This window comes from Dicentrarchus labrax, unplaced genomic scaffold (assembly GCF_905237075.1).
Source record: "Dicentrarchus labrax unplaced genomic scaffold, dlabrax2021, whole genome shotgun sequence".
Classification (NCBI taxonomy): domain Eukaryota; kingdom Metazoa; phylum Chordata; class Actinopteri; family Moronidae; genus Dicentrarchus; species Dicentrarchus labrax.
This window is the reverse complement of record NW_026136704.1, coordinates 29392233-29414200: the sequence shown is the minus strand read 5'-3', so window position 1 is coordinate 29414200 and position 21968 is coordinate 29392233. Positions and strand designations below refer to the sequence as shown.

The window sequence follows — 21968 nt, the reverse complement described above, 5'->3', positions numbered from 1 at the left end:
AAACACAACATCCAATTTATTTTGTTTGCGCTTACATAAGACTTCTTAATGGCTTATACAAGCAGTTTTTTCCCTGAAAGCTGCATTTGTTTTGAATGGACTGAATCTGAGTCATTGCTATTAGGCTGAAAGGCTGCTGTTAGGCATTTGAGTATCAGTATTGGTTATATGTGGTACCCCAAACAAATATCAGTAGTGTCAGTGGAGAGTTCTAGCTTCGCGTGGTCTGGGTGCTGTTTGTTTTCCACCAAGAAGAGAAAAACACAACAGAAGTGAATTCTTATCATTTTGGGGCTTAAAAATGCTAAAACTGACCCAAATTATAATTAGAAAATATTGCAATTGCAATAAATAGTGTAACTCTATTTCAACTGTTGATGCATCTCTGCACATAACCCCCTATGGTACTTTTTATTTTGTAAATGTATTGTTCTTGGCAAATAAAGTAATTTAGTAAAATATTCAAGGTGATTTAATGTCTTGATGCTCAGTAGCCTTGGATGTCCTCATATCCTGAATCATTCTGACCACTTGATACTGTAAAAGCATTTAACTCAACATCAGCGCTGTTGCTGTAAAAACTCTCCTGAAGGCTTCATGCTATACAGATTTTCTTATTTTATTTTCAAATATGCTTATTTCTCATTTAAAATTTAAAAAAGGCTACATCGTAAAAACACTGAACCCTGACTGGCCGACAGCGGCAGTTATATCACTGGAAGAGTTTTACTCATTTAGCCAATCAAGATCAAGTCTGGCTTTGAAAATGATCCAAGTTTAAACTTCTGAAAGTAAATCAAATATTAACAATGACCTCATTAAACATCTCTGATCATATATGTACATGATTAGAGGGAATTCTGAATTCCTTTAATGTGGAGACGAACCCTGCTGGGTCTGGGTGAGGGGCAGGAGGGGGTGCAGCGATAAGAATGGGTTTGGGTTGGATTAGAGGGCTGGTGGGGGTGGGGGGGCTGCCAACAGCAGCTACTGCAGCTACTCATTGATCTTTTCTTCTTTAAGACCTTCAGCTTTTTATAAGATGGAGCTGTGATTTATGACCCTCTGGGTTACAGGGGTCTCATATCGTCCCGTTTCCTACTGTCTGACAGCTGACCGGCTTTTTCCTCTCTTAATGTCGCCTCCCGTTTTCCACACACACACACACACACACACACACACACACACATACAGACAGACAGACACCCCACACACACACACACACACACACAAACCAACTGGAAACTCAGTGTAAAAATCTGAGCCGATCTTTTCTCGTCTTCTTTGAAATAAATAGTCTCCTCTCGCTTCTCATTCACACAGATCTGAAACACTTTGCATTATACCTTACATCTGGATATATTTCTAAGCTGCAGTTGTTGGGTAAAAAAACATGACCTTTATTATTAGTATCATTTCTGCCATGATGAAGTGATTTAAAAGCTTTTGTCTTTCTTTTCGAGCTCTACACATTAAGTTTCAATCTACCTGTGAAAAAGCAAAAACATTCATCACTACAGTCATGTGATTTTTACTCAACAGCAGTGCATACTGTAGCCATCATATATCACACCTTGAGCACAATCAGTGAATGAACATTTCAACAACACATCAGCAGGCATAAACCCAAATGCTTGGATGATATGGCTAGCATGAGGTCAAAGGTCATCAGGACTCAATCTGTGCAGTAATGTTGGGTATCATGACAAAAGAAACACTGAATTTGTATAAAAAGCATGAAAATGGATGTTATGGAATTGATAACATACAGTATAAACAATATCAGCATGCATTATCCTGGATCATGAGTAGAATATGAGGGTGTTACATGTTACTTTAAATCCTATTTAAATGTCAGGCCCTGCAGCAGTCAGACCTCATTGAAAAGCCCTAAAGTTTAGATTTCACTCTGCAGAATTTAGAGAACACAACATGTACGTGTTGTCACTGCTGAATCAGTCCTGCATTGAAGAAGGTTACAGTAAAGATTATAAAACAGGAAGAAGATCAAAATCAAAGTCTCTCTTACCATGAGTCTCAGTTTCTTGGTGAGGGAATACAATGCCTTCAGTTTCAAATAGGGGCTGCAGGAAGGCCACTACAGAGAGAGGAAGCACAGGGGTGGGGAGTGTGTGGCGTAAACTAATCATTCAGAGAAACAACCAGTATTATGATCTCTTAGCAGCACTTTGACTTGTATAACTTTAAAACTGCAGCCTGTGTGCAGCTTTAAAATATAAATACAAAAACAGTCTCAGTGAAAATATACGGCTTCTGTTAAAAAAGCACTTTGGGTAAAATCAGCCACCACAAGGTGAATGTTTTCTTCTGCATCAAGGGGCCAGGACCATAAACAGTTTCTGCATCTTATTATTAGTAAAATAAAAGAATCATTGAGGTCAAGCTCATCTGATCAATTCAAGCTCTAAATAGTCATAATAGTGATCATCAAGACCAAATTCTTTGACCATGTTATTGGAACAAAAAGACACTTTTAAAAAACAGAACTGAATTGATTGTCAGTGCAAAAATGTCCCAAAAGACTTGCAACCAAGCTCTGATTCCTCTTTGTTGTTTATCTTAAGGGGCTGGAGTGAAGTGTGTGTGAGAGCGACTTGTTCATTTTCAACCAAATGTCATCCGATCATCAGCCTGATGCCGGCGGCTGAGGGAGCGTTGACTTGCCGGCACGGCGGCCGTCCTCTCTCCCTGAGTAAAAGCCTGGTCGGCCGTGCTCATCATCCCAACCTTTTCATTTGTCTAAATGGACGAGCTGTCTGACTGTTATGCAGGCAGGAGGATGGTCCCCTGGGGGGGAGCCTTGGGTTTTTACATACAGCGTGGAGGGGCCTTTAGTGCCCCGAGTGCTATATTGATCCGCAGTTAAACAGCGCTCGCTAACCTGCAGCTCACCCTCCTCAGCCGGACACTCTCTCTGTCTAATTATTACTCCTGAGGACAGCTGTCATGTCTCCTGGTGGGAGCTGAAGAAACTGTTAAAAATGACTGTCCTGTTCTTTTTCTGTCATTGCAGAGAAAAGGAAAGATTCAGGTCACACAAAAATCTACTAAAAGATAAAAACCTATTGATCCTCAGGACCCTCTATGGATTGCACTAAAGACTAGTTATTTTTTTTAAACTGTGCCACCTGTCATTGTGCACTGAAAGGGACAGGGCACGCAAACTCCACAGGTCGATTTAGATTTTATGTTTTTAAAACATTACTGTAACCGTCACACCTACTTGCACTAAATTAGCAGATCATCCAAAGAGCTTTGTGAGTGAAGTCTTGTGGCCATTTCAGTGTGAGACTGATAAATCAGGCCAATAATGACACCTCAGTAGAGCATCAGATGTCACGCAGTCATGTCTCCAATATGATGGAGGTTCCTCTCTGATCAAACCTGCAGTGGAATCATTTTTTCTTTGCATATTTTATTCATTCATTTACTTTTTTTAAATGACTCTCAGATTGTATTTATAATTCATAGTAAAATGTAAACAGCTGCATGAAATTTCATTCAAAGAACAATAGTTTAATCTTAAAATTAAAGGTGTAAAATGTCTTTTTAATTTTCTTTTTTAACTTTATGGATTGGCTCTCTATCTCTGCCACTTATATATAATCTTTTTCTCAGTTTTTCTTACGCAAATACTTATTTCTCTCCTTAAGAAACAGGCATCCACAATATTATTAAACATTCACAGTGACAGTCAGATTTAACAGTCTGCACTAAAATGTTGGGTCGCCTAAAATCTACCAATTCTACATAGAACATTTCTAAAGGAGTCTTGTGCACTCCAAATCTTTAACCGCACATAGAAATTCTCCACTCTTCTTTGTTGTGTAAATAACACATTTAGAAGTGTAGTGTATGTCCAAATGTCCATGATGGGGTGCATGGCCAGGATAGGCTACTGATGGTTGTAATGCCGGGTGATGGGAATGCTTGGCGCATGACAGCATGTAAACAAAAACCAAATATGGTGATCGCCATGGTAACATATCCATATTTCATCCAACCAGAGAATAATGAAGAAACACGATTGGACAATTTAGAGGGAAAAAAATCTCTCCCTCCTAACTGCAGCTTGTTAAAATCAGGACAGCAAAGCATGGTAAAAAATATACAGGCACTGACATGGTGCAATAACACAGAGACCCTGTCGCATTCTGAGCCGCTCTGGATTCCCCTTGTTCTTTCTGGCTCGCCACAGGCCTGCTGTTAATGTGAGTCCGCTTGTTTATCTGCTTGTGTAATTGTACACAAAGCGGCGATGGTGGCTGATGTGTGAGATTATCACAAGGTCATCCGTCGACGGGATGAGAGCCTGCGATCACGCACCAGCCTGATCTGGCTTTCACTTGTTTACATCCTTTTTTTTTTGGCTCCAGCATGGCCGCTGTGGCTGCGCGTAAATCTTAAGACGCAATAAAAACACCCAATTCGGCTGATCTAAGGAGGCTAAACCAGTCGGGATGTGCGCGAGGGGAACCGGAGGCTTCCCTCCAAATCCCCCCTCAGTCCCTCTCATTGTTTCCTTTCCATCAAAAGCGGCGCCCATGGTTATTTTAATGCTGATGGGAAATGACTGTCGCTCATTAGAAGGCGGATTAAAAAAAAAATAGTGCCCTCTGTATTTATTTCACTGCGTAACTGGAGCACAAATCTATGAATCTGGGGCTGTAGCATGCCGCTGTGTACGTCAAGAATCAGATCAACCTGCTCTCCTTTCTCTCTGCCTGCCTCAGGACGAACATTCACCGAAACCCGAAACAGCTCCCCGCATCCCCATCGCTGCTCTTACCTCCCGTGTTTGTGCGTTTGGTGCTGCTGGCCTCCGTCGGAGTCTCCAGGGGTCTTTTACGCGAGTCCGGGGGATCGGACTCCATGTGTGGTTGTTGATTGTGATGATGAGGATTTGAGAAAATCCCGTTTTGCTGTACAGCTCCGCCGGCCATCATTTTCGAGCTTGCTCTTGGATGCTTGGGCTGCGTTTGCGTTTAAATCCCCCCTTTTCCCGTTGTTTTTTTTTTTTTAACGCAGCGTAGCCGTGCAGATGAGTCCTTAGAGAAGGCGAAAGCGATTTAGGAATTGGAAAAATACGCTTGTTTCTTACGGACGGGGAAGGTTAGCTGCGCGTTTCTCCGTGGTGCGCCGTGCGTACAGAGATGCTGCGCAGGGAGAAAGAAAAGAAACGCTGGAGCGGCGGATGATCGGCTCAGAGGGGGGAAAAAATCCAAAACCTCTGCAGATGGAGAGAGATCTAGGCTACTAAAAAACGTGCAAATAGAGCGTCAATCTTCCATCAACCTTCTGATAAGCGGGCTAGGATATGTGTGTCATTCCGCTGCAACTGGATAAAAGAGCGTACTCATGTCAGGCAGTGCAGGATGGTGGCGCTCCTCTGCAACAGCCAGCGAGCAATAAATAAAAGAAAAACAAAAACAAAACAAAAAAAAAAAAAAAAAACAACCGAAAGACCAAAGAGGCGAAATCAACCGAAGGAAGAAGAAAGAAAGGAGAGGTCAGTGAAGCAATAACAATACAAAAAAAAAAAATCCGATGCGTTACTGGTAGGCTATAAGGATTTCTTTCTTCTTTATCCTGTCCTGGCTCCGATCATGAAGACACCCAGGGGCGGCGGGGTGTTTGAGGAGAGTCCGGAGACGAGGAGCTGGAGGAACACGCAGAGAAAGAGACGTTTTTTCCTGCTCGTTCTCTCGGTGAAGATGCTGCAGTCTTGCGTTCAGAGCATCCCTTCTCTGACTGGCTGCTGGAGGGAGCGCAGGGGAGCGGTGACGTCACAGGGCCCCGCGGTGCATTCAGGGACATCCCGGAAACTTGTGTGTTTTCCCAATATTTGAAGTGCGATTTAAGGTGTGTGTGTGTGTGTGTGTTTAAGTGTTTTATTTTTAATAAGAAAATAAAGGATAAAAGGTTTAGGAGGTTTCTTGTTCTCTTACAGGCTCAAACTAGGCCCAGAGGCACTGTAGTGAGGAAAAAATATAAAAAGCATGCTATTAGATTGACCTACATTATCATCACAGCAGGGGTCTTTATCTCATGCCCCCAACCCTCTGCAGGTTGCAAATAAAAAGAGATAGCATGCTGACTTACCGAGGCTCCGTCAAATAAACATTTCAGGCTCAGTTCAAACTAAAATCCCGGCCTTGCCATGCTGTAGCCAGCTCGCGAGTTCCTTATTTACGACGTCACCTGAAGGCATCATGAGAGAGAAAGCAAGAAACCGAGAAGGAGAGAGACGCCTCCGTAGACACGCGATTGGCCGAGGCTGCATTTCTCCGGCAAAACGAAAAGGACACAGACATATTCGTCCGGTGGAGTCACATGACGGAGAGGAAAGGATGCGGCGGCGGGTTCTTGCTCCGTTACAGCCGCGGCAAATGCAATTATGGTTGAACGGGAGCCTGAAGGTCCCGCTGCGGCTGTTTGAAGGTCTGTAGCGCTGCCTGTCAGCAGGCCCAGGGAGCCTCAAACACACCTGGAGCTCTGCAGGAGGAGAGCTCGTCCGGCTTTCAGGCTCCAATTTAAATATCACAAATCAGCAAGTGAATGAAACTGGTGAGAGTTTAAGGAGGGTGTTTTCTTTATTAAAGTGGGGGGAAAAAAAGGCACAAATTAGCAGTATTTTCTTAGAAATCTAATACATTTTTTTTTGTTTCTATCTGTGTTTTTTTTCCGTCATTGTGATCCACACAATCGTTCAATTTGACACATTTTTGTTTCCAAAACACCTCACAAACCCTGATGACCCTCAGGTCAGACTACAGGCCTGACCACCATCTACCTGCAGCAAAAAATATAACCAAATTTGACAGGTTTGGTAGTTTTGACATGACCACAATGCATTTATGACACTGAAAACAGCCCTATAATACAGGAGGCATGAAACTGAGCCCCCGGCCTGTCTCACCTGTCCCCATAGCTGCTGTGTGACCCACCTGTGTGTGCTGCGTCTGACATCTCTGCGTCGCTCCGCCTGGATCTGAAGAGGGATCCTCCAGCACTGTGAGCTGTCTGAGAGAGCTATACCCGCCTCAGTCTTTCTCTCTCCCTCTCACACACACACACACACGCACACACACACACACTCACACTCACACATTTGGCATATTCTCACACACACTCAGAGAGACACGCAAATACCTTCTACTCCCTCTCTCCTCCTCTGTCCAGTGCCGTACAGATGCGGTGCGCCCTCATTGCCTCCTGTAGATTGTAGTCAAGGTGACATTGTGCTGCCTGTGCACACGCGCACACACGCACACACACACACACACACATATACACACACAGTCGCACAGAGCAGCTCTCTCACACTATTTCACATCGCCATGAGAAACGCTCCGGTGAGCCAGTCTCCTGCTCTGGAAATACGTGGCAAATCCGAGGCAGATGGATCCCAAGCTGCAGTCTGAAACAGATTCTGCACCACAAATAACAGGCGCCGCTCAGAGGCACAAAAGGCCTGCTAGCCGGCTCCTAATTGCATGAGCCACTCTGCATAGTCTGTAGAGTGTAGCACAGTTTCAGCTGGACACATGCATTTATACATTTGGAGCGGAGACAAAATCTGTTGGAAGCTGAACTGTGAGGGTCCCACGCTGCCAGATCGTCCACGCTGCTGCTGCAGCATATGGAAAAAGTGAAGTAGCCCCATAAGCAGTAAAGCACACAGACTAGCAGCATTCTTGAGTTTTTTATTAGGCTGGAGCTATGAGCAGATGTTAGTGAGATGGTTTTCAGAGATTTGGTTGTGCAAACTCCTGTTCGGCTTTTGGACAGTGATCCCCAGACACTTAAAGCGGCTTTCCCGAGTTGCCACAAGTTATCCTGAACACCACATGCAATTTGGAGGAAGCAAGGTTACGGTAATAACTCAGATTTTCCCACTATGTCAAAATCTTAATGCAAAAGCTTCAGTTCAGCCAACAGCAAATGTTATTCAGGGTTCCACACGAGTTTCACTCCCATGGAATCGGTTAGGAAGAGGAGATTTTCCAGTGATGGATTTTTTATTTTGGAACCAAAGTCTGGAGTCCCCAGTTACGTTGACTCAAAAGCAAAAATGGAAGAAGAGCCGAGGCACGAGGCAGCTGGAGTGTAAAATCTCAGACCTCTGAGATTGTAAAACGGTTCTTAGGTCTGACCTGGTGCACAAAATCACATGAACATTCAAGCAAAAAAATTTGTCCCATCAGGTCAATATCAGCTCCACAGTGAAAAGATGTTTTGTCACCATCAATGAACCGTTCAGTAATTCAAATATAGGCGGTATGAAGTATCGAGAAAAGAGTTTTCTACAAGAACAAGGTCATCCTCAGCAGGTGTGACCTGCTCACACCTGTTTTCCCTGCAGAGTTTAGTGCTGTACCAACAGAATTCTGGGTGTTTCTCTAACACTGGGTCAAGGCTGACTGCAGCTAAATGGATATTCGGGATGTAAAATAAGCTGTGTGGTTCACAAACAGTTGGGGCTCTGCTGCCCCCTGCTGCTAACCTGGTAGAAGAGCAGCACACAGTCGTTAAGCATTTACTCCGGTGACTGTTTTCCACTTATCACTCTCTTTTGGATTTCACTAGTGCAGCTGACTTTTTTCTCATTTATTTATTTTGTTGCTGTTATCAATTATACATGGGAAAATAAGACATTTCTACCAGCTGATACTGGCTCATTACAAATTACAAACTAGTTTTGGCATGTACGGTATACTGTATGTTTGCAGATATCCATAAAAAAAGCAGTGTTTTGTAGGCTGAATTTTGATGTATTTTTACTAAATTTAAAAACAATGTTTAATATGTTTTTTTTGTAAATATATTTCCATGTATTCTTTATATCACTTTAAATCTCTTACATTGGGATATTAATAAAAAAGGGATAACTGCAGAGCCAGTATGGACAATTAAAGCCAAAAAACCAAAAACCCATTGCCATGTGGGAAATTGAGTATTGAGTCAAAAATGTAAACCTGTCCTTTACTGTAATTACCATAATTTAATTGAATAAAAACGATGAATATCGGCCTCTATATCTCTATATATCAGACTTTCTGTTACTCTTATCTCTTGTCAGTATCAGCCTTTGCCTCAAACATCCAGTATCAGTTGGGATTATATCACCTCACTGAAGCATTCGTAAAAAAAATAAACGTTTCTGTGTAAGGGAAGCCCTAACTGGAAGCTCATTGTTTAGATCGTATCTGTGTCCAGTGTTTTGCCAACCTTTTTAGCGACCACTAACAGAGCAAATGCACAGCCCAGTCTGTCCACTCCCACTTCCCCTTTTGCATAATTGTCCTCCCACCCGGCACTCATTCAGTTTTATCCCAGAAATCAATGGAAAAGTCGATGCAGAAGAGGAGTCTCGGCCACTCTCTGAGATTGGAAGGAGACAGATGTGACGTGCTCCCCTTTATTTTTGTAGTCGCTGACCTCACTCGTGCCACCGCACTCAGATTTATGACTGAAACCAACACGGCCTGACTGCAACAGAGGGAAACAGGATTACAACTGTATGTTATTTATAAAGACTTAATCACTTTTCCAATCAGCACTTACATATTTTTAGAAACTACTGTAACAAAGCAGCGTGCCAGCTGTCTTTACAAGAAAGCTGTCCGGATTCTCCAGATATTTTCCGAGAGGTAGTGATTACATTCTTCATCACTCAATATCTCAGGCAAATGATTCAGTGCTGAAAGAGGTTCCAACCTATATATATATATCAAGAACCAGTTTCTTATATATATAAAAAAAGACTAAAATAATGAATTAATTAAAAAAAAAATTTCTCTCCCACTACTAGTAGTATCTAGCCATACAAGTAATTTGGGTTTATGTACCCAGGTTGTGTAGCTGCCAGAGCAATACAGTAGAGTGCATTTCACTTACATTAAAAAAATTAAACAGAAACATTTCTTACCACAAACACTGTCCAGGTAACTCTGGATAATACACAAAACATTGAACATTGGAAAGACAAATTGCTGTTGAAATTTGTATCTAAGTGCCTGCATTATGGTAATTGTGGACAGATGGTGGTGGGGGGGTCGTCTGGTTGAAAAACCCATCATTCCACCACCTCTGTTGGAGGTTTATGAGCTTTTACATAACACCGTTCTCTGCACGCTGTCTTTAAAATACTGCTGCTTGTGTCTCTGCACACACACACACACACACACACACACACACACACACGGGAGAGAGGTGGTTCTCCACTTTGTGTTTCTCTACCATTTTGTGATCATTCCTCGGATTCCACAGATAAACACTTTGACCCCTGGTTCTCTTAAACTTTTACTCTAATGGCCGGTGTGTAGGGTTTAGTAGCATCCAGCAGTGACGTTGCAACCACCTGAAAACAGCTCAAACACATGAAAGACCCTATCTGAAGCTGGTGTTTGGTTTGTCCAATCTGGGCCACAGTAGGTTCAACATAGCGGCCTTCGTAGTAGGAACAGCTCATTCATTTCAACGAAAAACACACGATTCTTATTTTCAGGTGTTTATACGCCAATGAAAATTCACTTGTGAATATTATATTCAATATCTGCCAATACATCCTCATAAATATTACACACTGAATGTAATGTGATCAAGCATACACAGGGCACTGGACTGTGGCAACCAAGGATTTGGGTTGTTTCACTTGATTAATTATGGTAGAAAGCCAAGAGGCAGATAAAACAACCATCATTTCGCAGTGTGATTGGAAAGAATGGGACATATTTCCATATAAAAAAAATGACTTTTCCATCTGCCCTCCTGAGAGCAGTTGATGAAGAGGGGGAGCTCATGTGTCTGGCCAGCTGCCATCACAGTCATTGTTCTGCCGCAGCCGCCTGATGTGCACAGACTGACACACATCTGGTCAAGTGCGCTTCTCTGTGTTTTTGATATTATTCCCTTTGTTCAGTGACACTGAAATTCGGCCTGCAGAGCTGCTTTCAGGATCAAATTTCGACAGAGGCTTTATGGTTGCATCACCAATCTCAACAACCACAGCTGTGCAGCACCTTGGAAATCCATTAGAGAATTGGCTGTGGACAGAAACATAAATGTCTCTGTACAGCAATCTATCTTCCTTTTTTCTTTTGTTTTCAAAATGTTTATGCTTTTCTCCTGACTGATTTACAGCAAGTTCTTAAAGCTTGAATTAATACATCATCAGGTCACGAGTGGCTGAATCATCAATAACGTACAAAAAACAACAATAAATATTAACTGATAGCTGAAGATTTTTCATTCATTTACACCAACATTTGGTAAGAATTAGTATTTTTTGTGATTTGGTGCCCCAGTTTCAGAGTGAATAGTCGTAAATATGGACAGCGTACATTACTTATGATCAAAAGCTAAAGAGTCAAAAACTTCTCAAACACAGCCAAACATCAAGCAACTGCAACAACACAAGACATAGTAACTATTACTTACTAGTTCAACAGCAAGAAGGCCTTAGCTGCATTTTCTCTTAAAGCGAGTCCGGTTCAGGTGCCCAGTTGAGCGCCTGCTCTGGGCCTGAATAACTCCTTCTCCTGGCGATCCAAACATCTTGTGCCAGAGCTACACTCCCAGTTCAGCCAACTGAGCTAACTACTGACAGCAAGTTACAGTTAGCAGCAGTAAGCTTTCTTTAGCAACAACTAAAGCTTTCTGTCCATCAGTAAACTCAGTAAATCACACAGTTACGGAGGTCAATTTATAAGCTTTTATAAAGACTGCACAAAAAGAATCATTTTACCTCAAGTACTTTTACTGCTGCTCCAACTGTCTATCCTCTGGATGACTGAATGCAAACTGATTAAACATAATGTGGTAAGTTAACATAAAGTGGTCATTGTGCTCTGCATCCACTGGGTGGCGCTCTTGTCCAAGTTTCAGTGCGTGTATCCAAACTGCACTGTTCAATGTGCATGAACCAAGAAAGTTTTTCTTGAAGAATCCCAACATATGAAGATCCTGGTGTTTATTACATTAGTCTCTGTGTGTCTCTTTTAGAGATATTCAACTCAAGTGTAGACTGAACCATAATTTTCATCCCTTTTCTCGTCCTGATACAGCAGGTTATGTGAGGGTCTATGGAAAAGAAAAAGAAAGAAGAAAGAAACAGATCACACAGGAGCAGAGAGGAAACAAAATCACAGGATGAAACTATAGTATTTAATGGGAATTCAGAGCATTATTTATTTTTTTACACTAAAGCCACTTCTTTACAAGCATATAACTACTCTATGTCTATGTTAATACAGTGTGTAAGTCGCTCAGCCATTGTTTAAGGATGTAAAATGTCTTTCGGATTCAGGGATGTAATATTTTGTTATATAGGGGTTCTTTTTTTTTTTTACTACAGTTTCATTTTAAATAATGATTTGATAAACTAAACAGTTTCTTCCAACTGTAATTTGAGTTACTGTCAACATCTGCAGTGGGATTTATCAACCTTTATGTGTCACATTGTATTTTTTTTGTGTGTATTGTCTGTCTGTCTAATCTCATCTGAGTCCTGTAATGCCCTCACAGAAATTCTCTTAATGCAGCTCAGTAATAAAGCCTGTCAGCCATCTTGTGGAGGGAAGGTAAACATGACAGTCACGTAGATGATATTCTTTTACCACACCAGTTTGTTTGTTCAGCATCGGTCCAGTCTGGGTACCGTGAGAAAGTCCTTTCCTATTGGTCCTTCACAGAAACAAATAAAAACACACACATTTGTCCTATATGGAACTGAGAGTCTCCCGCCTTCCCTCACAGGCAACATTACTTTGATGGATGCTTGTTAATCTCCTTAAATGTTACAGTTACATACAGAACATGGTAAAGAGTGATTCTGTAGCTCAGACATTTAAAGATGTGTCTAAAAGATTTCCAGACATTAAATGAAAGTTTAGCATGCTGGTGAAGAAAAGTACATTGTGTACTTTTGCAATGACTTTGTGTGTATTTTTTTAAAATGTATTTTGTTATTAATAAAGCCTCTCCTCTTGGCATTTTTGCACAGCTGTCTGTGTTTTACATCTATTTAATCAGCACTCATTTTACTTCTACTAAGGTCAAATTTGTATAAGACCGTCGGGAAGTATTTTCATTTCACAAATTACATTTATTGAATTTCAGGAAGAAGAAAACAAACTTAATCACTTCATTTTTTCCCAGCCTATAAATTCTGAAGGTTGAAAATGCAGAATGCTGGTAGGAAGCGCAGGCATGAACTTCAGAATAAGACTACAACAAATGTACTGTGGGACTTCACCTCCAGAAACATGAGACTGTAAAGCATCGTGGGCCAAACAATATAATTATATCACTTGCTGGAAATAAGCCTGGTTATTGGTTTAGTGATTAGACAATTCTGAATAGAAAATAAACCAAAGCAGATTACTGATCAGCAAATAACTGGAGCCCGGGCTGACGAGAAATAGGAGGAAAATGGACATTTTGTTTGTAAACAGTGAGATCTTCGCCTGTCTCGCGTGCAGATGATGGAGGCTGTTTGTTTTCTCAAGCTGATGCTGTTTACTTTGGACGTTCTCCTCTGTGCCTACTGGTTTACACTGTTCCAGTCTGAAGGCATTCGTGCTGAACCCTCTGCTTATAAACACAGATTGCAGCTTTGCAGAGGTAAAACATCCCAAAGGGTGGGGTGGGTTCCTGCTGGGGGTTCCTAAGTAAGACCTAAATTACATCTGATTATCCTCAAATTTGTTTTTCTGGGTTAGGGTTAGTCTGTTTAAGACTGTGTGTAGATGGAGCTCTAACTGTCAGCTTAAACTAACAAGACGGTGTGAATTAGTTTAATTGACGTGGTGGTGGGTATACTTTTTAATATTGTTCTTTGATTGTCTTACTCTTGAAAAGAAAGTATGAGCTAATCTTCTGAAATGTAGAAGCATATCGTTAAGGGATTAGAAGGTTTTCCCAGCACCGTACAGTACTTTAGATAAGCCTCTGGTTTTTGTTCAACCCGGAACTCAGACTACAAGTCCAATCTTACAGCAATTCAGTGTAACAGCTGATAATATAATTGACAACATTCCATAATCAGACAAGATTCCCGGGAAATGACCAAACCTCAGACCAGAATTTATATTTGGTCAAAGCACGGAGATGCAACATAGTACTTAATATTCCCTGTGACATTTTCAGCTCAGGCAGGTTCAGGGGGAATCCCGTCATAAATGCTTATCTGACATAACCGATTCATCCTTTCTTATATCACGAAGGGGAAATCAATAGCAACATAAAGAAGAAAGCTGAGCAGCCAGGCTTCATTACGTTACGGCCAGAACTGTATTAGACATCAATCACTTCTGCCTGCAGATAAAACTAGATCGGGAGGGTGTAGTTCATTTATGAGTGAAAATACTGGCCTATAGATGTTGAGGCAGCATTCCCAAATAACCGAGAACATATACTTAAATTTCCCTCAGTCAGATGTTATTTTTAGCAGAGCTGTGTCTCAGCAGTGTTTCCGTACCATAATATGGGTGTTTCCATTGACAAAGTGTTATTTGACAAGGTGCTTTCGTAAAGTGACACACCCAAGCTCCTTTGCTCTGTGTGTGTCTGTGTGTGTGTGTGTGTGTGCTTTACGTACCACAAAGAGCTCCCTTCTTAGAGCAATTTCAATGATAAGGGATGTAAGTGACAAAATCCACAGTCCTACTTACAAAAATTAGTTCAGCCATTGTAAATAGCATGAGTTCATCAAGCAGATATCTTCCAAAGTTAGTCTTTTTAGTCAAAGTCGACACTGATCGTAGCCATGGTTTGCGGGTGCCATGCAACTATTCTATGGGCCCATTATTCCGAAACCCCAATAGTCTGAAAAATGTCCTATTGGAAACAAAAACCTATTTGCCCGACAGCCTGCTATTCCAAAAACAAGCAGTCATTGCTCCAAAAGACCAAAATACACACTCTAGTATCACCAACTTACTAAATGGACGTAGCTACCGCGCTTATTTTAGCCCAAACCACCACCAATGTCTAAACCTAACCGAACGTTGACCACATGTTCATTATTGTTACCATGACGATGTGGGTCACCTGACCTTTCCTGCAGGTCCACATACACTAAGATATTAAGGCAAGTCCAGGGTAGTCAGCTTTTGTTTCTGGGATAACGTACTGTCAGACGACCAGGCTTTCGGTCTAATGGGACATTTCTTGGACTATTGGGGTTTTGGGAATTCTTAATCCGAGTTTTAATTGGATCTCTCCAGACCTCTATCACCTGTTCCTGTTTCTAATTTCAGTCTGATTACCAATCTATATCACAGTTTTAAGTCTCCAGTCCCAGCTCCAGCTCCATTTCCAGTTTAAGTCCCTAGACCTCAGACCCAGTCCTCAGGGCTCACTCCTGTCCCAGACCCTAATCTCAGACCCTGTGCTGACACAGCTGGACTCTCACTCTGTCACCACCACAGGGATTATCTGTGCAGGAAGTGGGCTGGCTTTACGCTTCAGGGCTCTTTTTATTATTTCCTTTTCAGCCCAACCAATGAGAACAGGATTCACAGACGGGAACAGACCAATAGCTCAGCGGACTGTCGGGAAACATCTGCAGGGGTTAGTGAGGGTGCTGGACACATTTTGAGTAAACTCAAGATAACTGAAGCTACTGGAATATGACGGCTAATGGTCTGACCCGCCAACGGAAGGGGGACACTTACGCAACACTTAAAAAAAAAGACGGATCTTTGAACTGTGTTGGTTTACATTAAATATCAACAAAACCATATGTGTTGTTGATTTTATTGACATTTGGCCCCGTTGTTTATGTGTGGCCACTGTGACAGATCACTGTGCTGAGTCAAAAAATAGTTGAGGATTTTGGTAAATCTGGGAAATAAACAGTTTAATATGAAAATAAGTCTGACTAAGCTGCCACAATTGATCTCTTATTTCACTTTAAATAGGTTGTTTATTCTGCTAAATGAGGTGTGACGAAGAAATGACATGGCAAATGGCAGCATTTGCCCGAAAGCGGGAGAAACTGGCTTCTTACATAAAAGTTGGGATTAACAGGAGTGGGGCTAAAGTGAGTGTTGTTGGAAATAAAAAAAAAACATCTGGTAGCTGTTTGACTTTTTATGTTTTGTCCATAATTCCTATCTGTAATAATAATCATCATAGTTGCAGAGATCTGGAACATACAAAAAAAAAGTCTGACGGGGCAAATACAAAGGCCAAAAATGGAAAAATAAGTCCCAAGTTTTATTAAAGTAGAGTTCATAATTAATGTCAAACCCTACAATAAATTATTAAGGAGTTAGCAAGCTCATGAACCACTGCAAAAACACCTGGAAACAAGCAAAAAGCAAAACGACCTTATTGATACATTCAGGAAAAGACAGGTTCATCAGATTCAGCTTGGTTCATCTGAAAACTGGAAAAACATTCTACATTAATCTTTTGCTCAGTTTGAACATTTCAAAAATAACAATATCAGTGACTGTTGGATTTGAGGACCACCACTAACCCTAACCCAGACAAGCATGGTCTTGTGTTTGAGTTCCTCTTCTGTTAAGTTTAGTCATATCAGCATGTTTAAGATGTTTGAAGAACCATATGAATGAGGTACTTCTGAGAAATAAACATTTTAGAGAATCCAGTGTAACATTATTCCCTCGAGCTAATGGCTCCGTGTACTTCAACTGGGAACGTTACAGTAACCAGATGTCCCGTTCTAGCTGGGTGCGTTGAGTCCCAACAGATATCTGTAAAACACATAAAATGTCCTGGTTTTCAACATTCACTGCCAAATTGTCCCTTTGATAAAGGTTTATCATGTTCATTATTATCTAAGCCATTATAAAAACAGAAACAATGCCTGTCATTGACATTAAAGCACCTAACAACTAAAACGCTGTGTCTCTGTCCATGGTGTTGAAAGGTGTGCTCAGTAGGTGTGCTTAGGGCTGAAATAATTGTCTATCTTGATGAAAACGCTTATGGTGCATGCATATGGTAAGCACATATGTGTGCACGTGCATGAGGGTACGGTGCACTTAAGGTTCCAGGTTTGGGAAGGTGGCTGATTGGAACCTGTGCTCGTTAATGGTGCTTCCCACCATTTAAAAGAATGTAGATCAGTGGATTGTGTAGTATACGTAGTGCAGTCTACAATGTCCCTCTGTAATAAATGTTGGGCATGTAATGTATGTAGTGATATTATGAATGATTCTCATTCACACATTCAATAGAGAGACCGTGGTTGTATGTTGCACAATCATGTGATGTTAAATATGTTTTCCAGGTCATAGGGTCATGAGCTAATGACATAACAATGTCACGAGGAACAAAATCATGAACAATGAGTTCATTCTCACATAAGGATAGGTTTGTTTTTTTTTCTTCTCTTTTACAAGAAACCTTTGTTAAATGTTTGGCAGGGTAGAATTCAGGGCTATGTGATAATCTTATGACTACAAAAAATGACAGGGGTCTGTAAAAATCCTATATCTGGTCACCTTAAACATTCAACAGATTTAAAACAGTGTAACCACTATTTTTATCAGTGAGCACACAGTTTGAACTGCAGGTTCAAAGGAAAAAAGCAGGGGAGGTGCTTAATGCAAGACTGTGAAATAATGAATCTGCTCAATATCTGAACAAATACATCTCCGGTAAAGAGAAGGTACAAACACCTACCACTTCACTGTTAAATACACTTTAAATCATTACTCTGACTCAGATCTAACTTGGATAAACAGACTACCAACTACATTTTAAAAAACAGATTATGATTTTAATGCAAAAGATATATCAGCTTCACTTCATGTTGTTCTTCCTCTTCACTGAGTGCGCTGTTTCAAAAACTCTCATCTACTATGATGACTCTTTCTCGCTTTGTATCACCTCTCTCAGTTCAGCTACATTTAAAGTGACTTATTGGCTGAAAATGAGCCGAGAATGTTTCCTCAATTCATCATGAACACAGTTTTGTGTAATACAGTTTATACCTTCTATTCTTGGGCCTCTCTCTCTCTCTCTCTTTCTCTCTCTTTCATGTTCATTGTTAAAGAGGCAGTGAGGCAGTGGAGGAGACGATGACTGAGGTACAACACCAGACGTGAGTCAGACTTCAGAACATTATGACTTCATGATGCTAGAGCAGAACCAGCCATTGTTTCATTTCCCCTCACCGCTTATCTTTTCAAATAACAACATGGGACACAGTAACCTGCACGAACACATAAGCCTGCATATGGGTATACGTTTCCACACATTATATACTATATAAACACTCTCATAATCTAACACACTGGGTAATGGATAGTGTTTCAAAAAGACAGACTGACTTTTTGTCCGTGGTTCCGATACATTTTGTCCCAAGGGCTCTTTTCTTTTGCATATTTGAACATTCTTTGCACATTTTTATTAGTCATGCTTTCCCAGCATGACTTGAACAGTCATGGTGCGTGCTCCCAGCTCAGCTCAGTGTGGGTATTCCCCCGCAATCAAAAATCGGCTATTGACATCCCGAGTCCCTCAACCTAATCTAATTATTGCAATTAAATGCTTTACCCCAACCTTCACCCCAACAATAAAGCACTAGTTCTCAAGATTTTAGGGTCGTGACCCCCCCAGAATAATAAGTTTGGTGTTTTTTCAGGCCATTAATTTGCATGTCAATATATTTTTTCTAACTCTTCTTTTTGTCATAAGTAGTTTCACACTCTCTCTCTCACTCACTCTGCAAGCTGCTGGTAGTATTTTGCATTTGTGTGTCATTTATTCGTCTTGCTTATGGTGTGTAAAGGCCTTAAAGGACCTGTATGTGGGATTTAGTGGCATCTAGTGGTGAAGTTGTAAACTGCAACCAACTGAATACCACTCGCCTTCCAAGTCCGTAGGAGGAACTACTTGCAAAAAACGTCCATATCTAGAGCCAGTGTCTTACTTTAACCCTTAAACCAATTCTCAACCCGTAAACAGCTCTAAACAGAAGTGAGGACATTTAGTCCAGTCCTAACTCCTGTTCAGAGCTGTTTAAGGGTTAAGAATTGGTCCTCACAAAGAAATTCAAGCTCTTGGCCCTCACAAAGATTGAATAAACACACACACACACACACACACACACACACACACACACACACACATAGAGGACATTATACCACCTCCTGTGAATCTTTGAGATTGTGGCTGCTGGGTGACTCACCGCTCAATACTTTGAGGGAAAACTGTAATTCACTGAAGCAATTTCACCTTGTCATGGACACGGGTCTGTTTATAGCTGCAATCAGCAAGAATATATTGAAGCTTTGGACTTTTCTGTTGAAGCATCCACTCTTTAAATATATCTCTGCCTTTTCTGCAGACACAGGACTATTTGTTGTTTCTTCCCTCTTGGTGCTGTTGTCTCAAACAGTTTGTGATGCTGATGATGGTGACTGACTGCATCAAATACATAATACAACATCATTTTTTCAAATAACAGCTGTTGGTAATATACTTTGCATGGCAAACATAGCATTATCAGCAAATATTTTTTTCATAAAACAAGGAAATACTAGCTGACCGAGGAAAAGGTTGTTCGACAAAAACATGTTAAGAGGGTAATTCTAACAGCTAAGGGTATCTGCTTTGAGCTGCTCTGGGTTAATGTTAAATAAACTAGCTAAATGCTAAATAAACACAGCTAAATTGAGGCACAAATGTTCATATATTTAAAGCACTCGCCTGTAGATTCCCACAATCATGCAAATGTTTCGACCTTAAAAGTTGAGACGCACAATCAGGTCTCAGAGCACATGAATTATGGATGGTCATTTGCAATTCCCTCTCTGACCTCTTTCAACTTACTATGAATACAAACCCCACAACCTAAAGGCTCTGTATTAAATTTGTATTTCAAATGAGCAGTGGCTCCGGATATTGGTTGTGTATTATTTGAATAAATATGGTGGAGTTTATTGAGAAGCCACTGAATGGTTTTGAAGAGTCTGATGTGTACAGGCAGCTCCAGCTCGCCTGATTCAGATGGGATAAACTGGCTCAGTGTGTTGTTTTGGATCCTACCATACATGGCGAGAGGAGGAAGTCCTGCCATAACCCTTACATTTATTTAAACATGTATCCAACCAAAACTATCTCCCATTTTAATTAATCAATGCAGTTATTCCAAAGCTTAGATTGGTGGAACGATAGCTAGTAGTAGTAGCAATGATACTGGCTCTCTGGCAAGTGAGTTTTCTAGATTCATTCAACATTTCAGTTGAGATATTTAAGTTATTTTTGCAGCAAGGCAGCATAGAACATAAAAATGATCACAGTAAGACAATTAGAAACCTTAAAAGTGCTGCTATTATAAATGCAAAATGGAGGATAAAAAAATATTCATGTAAAAAAACTGACACTATAGGAAAAGGGCTAAGAGATACACTGTGTATTAGAATTAAGAGCGTTTCTTCCACATGGGATTAATGAAAACTTAAATCTGTTTCAGTTTGTCAACATTAGGGAAAAAGAAAATAAGGATAACTTGTGAATTTAACATTGATTATAACATTCTAAATATTAAGAAGGCGTAGGACTACACAAACTAAGTTTGACTCAACATAACTTACCATCAGTCTCTCTATTTAGAAATTCATATTAACTAAACAGCTTATATCTGTTGGTCTATAAAACTGTATACATCTAAGTGTGATTCTTACTGTGGTGATTTTTGGTTCACATGGTCTTTCATAGCTAAAAAGTCTTTGATAAGCCCATAAGAACCCTGAACTCCTCTCCAAATATGTGATAACATTTAAAAAACATACACGCTTGTCAGTCAAAAATTAGAGCTTTTGTTCTGGACTCCTGCACAAATCACGATACATGGTTTGCATCCAAAAGCAATGTGAGTCTATTTTTACTGTGTTGTACATTTGTCTGCGCTGTTCAGGGGCTGGTGACCTGCTTCCTCTGCCAGGATGGAAATACGACTGAATGAGTTACTAATTAGATTATAACATGCATCTTAAAAATGGATTCTGGGTCACATTGGTCACAGTTGTAGGAGGCATAAACAGCTCACCACTGATTCATAGAGGTAACATAAGATTTACATTATGTTAATTTTGTAGGAGTGAAGGATTTATGTATTGTCAAAGAATATTTTTGTGCGAGGCACATTAATGAGTAGGTAAGTCTTCTTGGTATCGTATATATTTTTATCTTTTATTTCAAACCCAAACAGCTATTATAGTTACTTAAACATATGCTATACCTTTTAAAATAAAATTTGATTTGATTCGAAAGGGACATACAAGTGTGTCTTTTCTTCAGTCTTTCAGGTAGGGTTAGTTGGATCAATTTTTCACGCAAATAAACAAACTTGCATTCAATCTAAATCTGTGGTTATATTTTTTAACAGAGAAGAAGAAGGGATGCTTAAGCAGCGAGATAAGAAAACCCATTGTGTGCTCAGTCAAATACTTTTCATAGTGGCATAATCCAACAAACCAACACAGAGGAAAGCAGGATTCCTTAAATTCCTTTAACTAAAGCGATGATGGAAAAACTATAACCTGTAATCATTAAACATTTTTCAGTGTCTGTTTTTTTAATTTCATTAAGCTTCTGTAAAGAATAAAACAGACAAACCCATGTTCAAAGCTGCAAATAAAGATCATTTTTTGTGATTGATTAATCTGTGAAATGCTTCTGCTTGTTTCTGATGCACCCATGTGATCATAAAGTCAGTCAATGTGGGTTAAATAAAAGTATTTCTGCTCTAGCTGTGAAAAAGGCAACTTTAAAAGGGTCTGATTTAACTATTTGAATAAAAAACTTTACAGCTACAGGAGCTCTGTGTATACAAACTAAAAGAGATTGAATAAATAATTATCTTCCTGAATTTTAGATTTAATTTTGTTTCAATTGAATAAACTGTAAGAAAAGACTGAAAATGCATCCCAGCACCCTCTGTAACTCTCCTCCTCACCTAC

General features: G+C 40.4%; 2 protein-coding genes across 3 annotated transcripts in view; one reads left to right on the top strand and one right to left on the bottom strand.

The window, feature by feature from the left end:
- nova2 (NOVA alternative splicing regulator 2) overlaps positions 1 to 5734 on the bottom strand; it is an 88271-nt gene extending 82537 nt beyond the window's left edge. Inside the window, exons 1-2 of one of the 2 annotated variants that reach the window (XM_051398622.1) lie at positions 4811 to 5734; positions 2030 to 2098 (exon numbers count right to left, since the gene is read on the bottom strand). In XM_051398622.1, the coding sequence (XP_051254582.1) occupies positions 2030 to 2098; positions 4811 to 4967 (226 nt within the window). In that variant the 5' untranslated portion in view covers positions 4968 to 5734. The remainder of the gene's footprint in view (positions 1 to 2029; positions 2099 to 4810) is intronic. The other variant, XM_051398623.1, reaches the window with a different exon arrangement.
- Positions 1 to 21968, top strand: part of LOC127362650 (rhomboid-related protein 4) — a 424067-nt gene that overhangs the window by 302471 nt on the left and 99628 nt on the right. The window lies entirely within an intron of this gene.